The 7,448-nt window shown below is 56.2% G+C and overlaps 1 protein-coding gene across 1 annotated transcript; it reads right to left on the reverse strand.

Moving 5' to 3' along the window:
• Positions 1–2,637: 2,637 nt before the first annotated feature.
• On the reverse strand, positions 2,638–5,543 carry LOC142359875 (protocadherin gamma-B5-like). Its single transcript, XM_075412255.1, has 2 exons — positions 2,918–5,543; positions 2,638–2,728 (listed from the first exon to the last, which is right to left on the reverse strand). The coding sequence occupies exons 1-2, from the start codon at positions 5,362–5,364 to the stop codon at positions 2,638–2,640; spliced, it is 2,538 nt and encodes an 845-aa protein (XP_075268370.1). The 5' UTR covers positions 5,365–5,543.
• Between the last annotated feature and the right edge of the window lie 1,905 nt (positions 5,544–7,448).

The following is a 7,448-nucleotide window of genomic DNA, read 5'->3' on the forward strand; positions in this document are numbered from 1 at the left end:
TCGCTGTTGCAGATGGGAAAGGGGAGAGAAGGTGCCGGTGATATCAAACCAGTAAAAGGAGGACAGCAAGAGAACAGAAGGAACTGATAAGGACTAGCACGGTAGCCTTAAAGAGACACATTTGCAATTAAAAGATACTAAGATAGGTGCAAAACGAAACAAAACCGCTGATCAAAGGAAGACTACTTGAGCTGTGAGTGAACTATCCTAATTAACACGGTTAAACAAGCGCCCTGAACAGTGAAAGTCCACTCCTCAATGCCCCATCTCTTCTTCATGAAACAAGCGCAGCAAAATGGAAGGATACTGTGACTACATTCTGGAGTAACTCAGCACCAAGCAGCCATGCACACGCACTCTATGTTGGGGGGTCCATTACAGAAAAGAAACTCACCCATGAAGAATTAATTACCCTTAGAATTAAACGCTATAGGAACAGGAAAGGAAGCCGGGCTCTGAAATACAAAACGCGATTTGATTTTGGGGTTCGGTTTTCTTTTTGCAATCCCAACCTACGCCTTAACTTCTGTAGAAAAGACAACCCTGTAACAGTAAAAAATACCACCCAGAATGGAAGAAGAAATGAGAAATAGCCGCCATTTTGCAGCAGCCTTCCCGAAAAAGGGGGGAAGGCACGCGGCGGAGGAGAAATCTCTAACTTCTCCGTTCATGGAGCCTCATGCACGTTTCCTTTGGAAGTTCAACACCAAACAGCATTAAGCAACGGGGCTTTGTTCAGCTGCCAAACAAAGACCATCGCTTTGGGAAAAAACAATCAGGAACGAAAGAACAACAAACATCAACCATGTTTCAGCGACCGAGTCCTGCAGAATTAGCGGATCTCTTTGTACACAGGAAGGATTCGCCTGCACTGCTACTAGCATTTCAGACAAGTTTCAGAGTCAAAAGTTCTCAGCTCAACCGGAAGCTGAACCTGTGACCACCGATGAACCAAAAAGTGCCTACTCCCTGCCCTGAGTGGAAGGCGTTTACCCCGTTCCTTCTATCATTCCTTCACGGACAGACGGACCAGCACTTCCCACCCACTCCACTCACTGGGGAAACTCAGGAGAAAGAGGACGGAGTTCCAGAAAGCTCCAAGGATCCCATACTGCATAGCGAAGACACGCGGTCACCCTTACTAAACAGACCATTTTGGATAGGACAGGTTTTGCAAACAACTTATTTTGCCTGGTGGATGTCCAGCATCAGCAGAGCTCATTACACCAAAGAGGTTCACCACACTCGCATCAAAGCAGTAAAAGGAGGACAGCAAGAGAACAAAAGGAACTGATAAGGACTAGCACGGTAGACTTAGAGAGCCACATTTGTAATTCAAAGCTACTAAAATGGGTGCTGAACGAAACAAAACTGCTGATCGAAAAAAGACTACATGAGCTGTGAGTAAACTATCCTAATTAGCATAGTAAAAAAACCGCCCTCGGGCAGTGAAACCCCGCTACCAAAAAAAAACCCCTTCTCCATGGAACATGTGCAGCAAATAGGAAGCATAGTGGGACTTTAAGTAGAAACGAGACATGCAAGAACCAATGGGAAAGAGGGTGATTTAGCGTAAATGGAAAAGTACTGGTAACTGTTGCTTGAAACATGTAAATGTTTACCGCCTGTTAGACAAAGTGTGCTAGCTTTGTGAAGTCACCACCTCGCACCTATCTCTGTGCAGATGTGAAATGAAACGCAAAACGTCCATCAGAGCAAATCCTTCAAGTTAAACGCTATCCACCAGGACAAACATTTATTTCACAAAATATGCAAAAAAAAAGAATAGGAAAAGAAGACAGACTCTGAAATACAAAGCGCGGTTTGTTTGGGGGAATTTTGTTGGTGTTATTGTTTTGTATTTTCTTTTTCGGAATTCCCATCTCACGCCATAACCACTGTAGAAAAGACAAATCTGGAACAGTAAAAAAAATACCACCCAGGATGGAACATAAAATGAGAAATAGCTGCGCAGAGAACTCGGAGCAACCACGCCTGGACAAAATTAATTCGTTCTACTCATGCTGCCATTTAGCAGCAGCCTTCTCCAAAAGATAGGAGGGCACACGGCAGGGGAACAATCTCTAACTTCTCCGTTCATGGAGCCTCATGCACGTTTCCTTTGGAAGTTCAACACCAAACAGCATTAAGCAACGGGGCTTTGTTCAGCTGCCAAACAAAGACCATCGCTTTGGGAAAAAGAAATCAGGAACGAAAGAACAACAAACATCAACCATGTTTCAGCGACCGAGTCCTGCAGAATTAGCGGATCTCTTTGTACACAGGAAGGATTCGCCTGCACTGCTACTAGCATTTCAGACAAGTTTCAGAGTCAAAAGTTCTCAGCTCAACCGGAAGCTGAACCTGTGACCACCGATGAACCAAAAAGTGCCTAGTGCTGGCTCTGAGTGGAAGGGGTTTACCACGTTCCTTCTATCATTCCTTCACGAACACACGGACCAGCACTTCCCACCGACTCCACTAACTGGGGAAACTCAGGAGTAAGAGGAGAGTTCCAGAAAGCTCCAAAGATCGCATACTGCACAGCGAAGACACGCGGTCACCCTTACTAACGCAGACCATTTTGGATAGGACAGGTTTTGCAAACAACTTATTTTGCCTGGTGGATGTCCAGCATCAGCAGAGCTGTTTACACCGAAGAGGTTCACTTGACACTTGGAACATTTCCTTCAGCACAAGCTGAACGGCAAGAACCTCTCCGCCGAGCCTACACGAGTGACAGCGGATCAGGCAGCACGTGCCGTTTCGCACTGCCTGCTGCCGAAAAAGAAACGTTAACGAATTAATTCATCCGTCCCTGGGAACACAGGTCGGCACTAGCCGCCAAAGCAGACACAGGAGGCGCAACAGCCCAGCACCGCCAGCCCGAGGTTAGGAAAGGCGCCGAGAGAAGGACCGCGCGGGCTTACCAACCTGCGGTGCGTCGGGGTGGGCGGGCGGCTCTCCCGCGCCGGCGCTGCTGCTTGGGCTCGGCTTCGCGCAGGGCTCCCCGCCGAGCAGCTCCTCCGCGGGCAGGCTGGGCAGCGGCGGCGGCAGCCAAGCGCCGTCGGCCACGGCGCGGCCCGGCGCCACGCACAGGTTGTAGGAGTAGGGCAAGGTGCCCTCGCAGAAGTCGGCCGGGAAGGTGGCGCCGGCCACCGAGAAGCGCTGCGCGCCCAGGCAGCGCAGGACGGCGGGCGGCCCGGCCCGGCGCATCCGCGCCAGCACGGCCAGCGCCACGCTCAGCAGGAACAGGGCGGAGAGGAGCGCCAGCGCCAGCACCAGGTAGAACTGCAGCTCCGCCGGCGAGTCGGCGCCCGCCGCCCGCTCGCTCAGCTCCGGCAGCGCCTCCTGCAAGCTCTCGGCCAGCACCACGTGCAGCGTGGCCGTGGCCGACAGCGCCGGCTGCCCGTGGTCCTTCACCACGGCCACCAGCCGCTGCTTCGCCGCGTCCCTCTCCGACACGGCCCGCGCCGTGCGCACCTCGCCGCTGTGCAGCCCCACGCGGAACAGCGCCGGCTCCGCCGCCTGCACCAGCTCGTACGACAGCCACGCGTTGCGCCCCGCGTCCGCGTCCACCGCCACCACCTTGGCCACCAGGTACCCGGCCTCGGCCGACCGCGGCACCACCTCGAACGCCGCCGGCACCGACTCCGCCCCCGCCGCCCCCGCCGCCGGCCACAGCACCCGCGGCGCGTTGTCGTTGCGGTCCAGCACGAAGACGCGCACCGTCGCCGTCGAGCTCCGCGCCGGCGACCCGCCGTCCTGCGCCCGCACCGCCACCGCGAACTCGCGGCACTGCTCGTAGTCGAACGAGCGCTGCGCGTACACCGCGCCGCTCCGCGCCTCCACCGACACGTACGGCGCCGCGCCCGCGCTGCCGCCCGCCAGCCAGTAGCTCACGCGCCCGTTGGCGCCCGCGTCCGCGTCCCGCGCGCGCACGCGCACCACCGGCGCGCCCGCCGCGTTGTTCTCCGCCATGTAGGCGCTGTAGGCGGCCTCCTCGAACACCGGCGCGTTGTCGTTCACGTCCGACACCTCCAGCACCAGCGCCGTGCGGCTCGACAGCGCCGGGCTGCCCCGGTCCCTGGCCACCACCGTCACCCGGTGCTCGGCCGCCTGCTCTCGGTCCAGCGCGCTCGCCGTCACCACCTTGTACGAGCCGCCCGGCGACGACACGATCGACAGCGGCGCCTCACCCAACAGCTCGCACGACACCTGCCCGTTCTCCCCGGAGTCCCGGTCCCGGACTTTCACCAGGGCCACCACGGTTCCGGCCGGCGCGTCCTCGGCCACCGGGCTCGACACCGACAACATCGTGATTTCGGGCGCGTTGTCGTTCTCGTCGGTGATGTCTATCTGCACTTCGCAGTGAGCCGTGAGCCCGCCGCCGTCCCTCGCCTCCAGGCCGAAGCTGTATTTGCTCTTCTCCTCGAAATCGAGGGGCCCCACCGTCCTCACCTCGCCGCTGTCGCAGCCGACGCTGAACAACGCGCGGACGCCGTCCGGGACGTTGCCGAACGAGTACGAGACCTGCCCGTTGGTGCCCGCGTCCGCGTCCGTGGCTCGCACCCGCAGCACCAGCGACCCCGCCGGCAGATTCTCCCGCACTAGCGCCTCGTAGACGCTTTTACTGAACACGGGCGCGTTGTCATTGGCGTCCGTCACGTTGACGCGCACCTGCACAGTCCCGGACCTCATCGGCTCCCCGCCATCCACTGCCGTCAGCACCAGCTGGAAGGAGCTCTGCTTCTCCCGGTCCAGAGCTCGCTCCAGCACTAATTCCGGCTGCTTCTTTCCACCCGGGCTTTCCTTCACAGCCAGAGTGAAGGACGGGTTGCTGCTGAGCTGGTAAGTCAGCAGCGAGTTGCCCCCCACGTCTGCGTCTCGAGCCATCTCCAGAGGAAAACGAGCACCGGGCGTAGTCCATTCACCGATCTCGAGGTCGAGAGCAGCCTTGCTGAAGGTCGGTGAATTGTCGTTGACGTCCTGGATGGCCACCTCGACGTGGAAAACGTTGAGCGGGTTCTGCAGCAGCGCCTCGAAGCTGACGGAGCAGGACGCCGACTCGCCGCACATCTCCTCCCGGTCCAGCCTCTCGCTCACGTACAGGTTCCCGCTCTCCTCGCTCACCGTGAAGTATTGCTTCTCGGCGCTGAGCCGCAGCTTGCGTGCCGGCAGCTCCGCCGGGCTCAGCCCCAGGTCCCGCGCCAGCGGCCCCACCAGCGAGCCTCGGCCCAGCTCCTCGGCGATGGCGTAGCGGATCCGCTCCGGCGCCGCCCGGCAGCACAAGCCCAGCACCAAGGCGGCCAGCAGCGCTCGCCCGCCTGCTCGCCGCCGGCTCTGCCTCTGCCTGCCCGCCATTGTCGCCAGCGCTCGCCGCGCTCCTCGCTCCCGCCGCTGCCCTCCCTCCCTTCCAGCCGCTCTCCGCAACGAGCGCAGCGGCCTCCGCCTCGGACGCCGCTGCTCCACGCGCCGCGCCACTGCTCGCCTCTGCTGCCCGCGCCGCTGCCGCTCTGGCTGGCGCCGGGCGAGCGAGCAGCCTGCGGGGCAGGACGCGGCTCCGGCTGCGGCTGCGGCTGCGGCTGCGGCTCCAGCGCCGCTCCGCGTCGGCCAACAGCGGCACCCGGAGGCGCCGCGACGCCACCGCAGCCGGTGATGCCGTGCGGCGCTTCGGTCTCTGCGCCCCGAGCCGCACGGTCAGCAGCTGCCGGGAGTCGGCGCCATCGGCTACGGAAAAGCGCGAGTCGGCTTCTGGTTTGGCGAGTTCTCTCATATCCGCGGAAAGGCGCACCAAGCAGCTGCGTTCAAAAGTGGAAATGGAGAGTCTGGCTGGGGAACGTGTTACCGAGCGGTGGAGGAGCCCCACACTTCGTACAGTAGAGCGCAGGTCGCCACGGGTAAGTACAAGCAGGTACACGGTACAGCAAATGTCTGACGTTCCAACAGCTTCTGCTGTTGCTGCGGGCTGCCTTTTCCTAGCTCTTTTATTTCATTTCTGCGAGCTCTGAGAAGCAGCAGCTACAAGGTACTTCAGAGGAGAAGCTATTGTAGAAAGGAATCGCCAAACCTGCCGTTATCTTTGAGAATATTCTCTTTATAGCCCTTTCATTTTGTGTACTTCCCAGAATGACTGAGAGTGGGAGAACGTGACGAGCCTTATTCTCTACAGCAGCAGTATCAGTACATGCTCCTAGTTTACAAATCCCGGAGATGACCACAACTTCTTGCTCTAGAACTAGGAACAGAGACCTATTCAAGTCTTTTTTGCAAGATTGCTTTTTTCAGGGAATGGGATAAGTAAGTAGATGTAAGAACATGGACGGTCGGCAGAAAGGTACCCATGCTCCCAGGATCCTTCCATTACCAGTGTGCTATTAGAAAACTGTAAAGAGGAGTGCTATAGTCCCACGTGGTGGTGCCCGAGGTGTATGCGACATGTCAGCTACCTTTCCCAGGATAGTCAGAGACTTGTAGAAAAAAGATGGCAAAAAAGTCAGGAGGTGAAAAGTCAGAAGGGCAGTGCCAGAGAAGGCAGTTTGCTGATGACACAACATAGCAATGTGTATTTTGCTCCAATGATACACAGACCAGTCCAGGCCTGGAGTGATCTGAAAATGGACAGGATAAAACCCTCTGAGTGCAGCACCTATGAAAAGGTACTTGATCCTCCGTGGTGCCTGTCTGCACCATAACACCACCTCTCAACAACAGTCAAAGGAACGCAGGGAATGCAAGATTCTCTGCAAACCATCAAAACTTAATCCATCACCATGGAGAGAGCAGGGCACATGCTGACCAGATGAATCATTCCAAGTGCTACACAGATCACAGATTTGGAAATTACAGGTACTGCAGAATTTCCTAAAACTCCTATTTCTCCAAACAAGAGATGCATCCGTGGATGACTGCTGTGCTCACTCACAGGGTCCTGGTGATAACTCAGTTCCCGGTGATGCCACTCTCGCTGCTCTCTCAAAAGATACAAAGGCATGGACTACAGCACTGAGTTTCTCCTTCACAAGCTTCTTCCACGCTAGCAGTTATTAGCAAATGAGTACTTGGCCACAAAGTTGCTATGAGAACGGGCTCTTCCTTGCCAACAAGACTATTCTCACAAAGAAGTAGCCACACTGCACTTCACATGGAGAGACACCTACAAGAGGGCCTCCTGCCCATACTGAGCAGGTATTTACATAGAATCTGACCCTTCCTCACCGATTGTGATTGCACTCCTAAGGTACTGCTTACACGCATTTCAGATATTGAATGTTAAATGAAAACTCTATGTTGTAAGACTAGAGGAACGAGTAAAGCAATGAATGATAGAGTTTTACAAAAAACTTTCAACTAATAAGCCATTGACAGTGAAAATACCTGTGTATGTCTAATAGACCAATCCTATGAGTAACACTGCTGAGCAGGAAATGAAAAGCATATCGGCATTA

The sequence above is a fragment of the Opisthocomus hoazin genome, unplaced genomic scaffold (genome assembly GCF_030867145.1).
Source record: "Opisthocomus hoazin isolate bOpiHoa1 unplaced genomic scaffold, bOpiHoa1.hap1 HAP1_SCAFFOLD_185, whole genome shotgun sequence".
Lineage (NCBI taxonomy): Eukaryota > Metazoa > Chordata > Aves > Opisthocomiformes > Opisthocomidae > Opisthocomus > Opisthocomus hoazin.

Coding starts and splice junctions, on each gene's coding strand:
- LOC142359875 (XM_075412255.1), bottom strand. CDS start 5,364: ATGGCGGGCAGGCAGAGGCAGAGCCGGCGGCGAGCAGGCGGGCGAGCG. Junction 2,729..2,917: donor CAGGTTGGTAAGCCCGCGCG/GTCCTTCTCTCG, acceptor TCACTCGTGTAG/GCTCGGCGGAGAGGTTCTTG.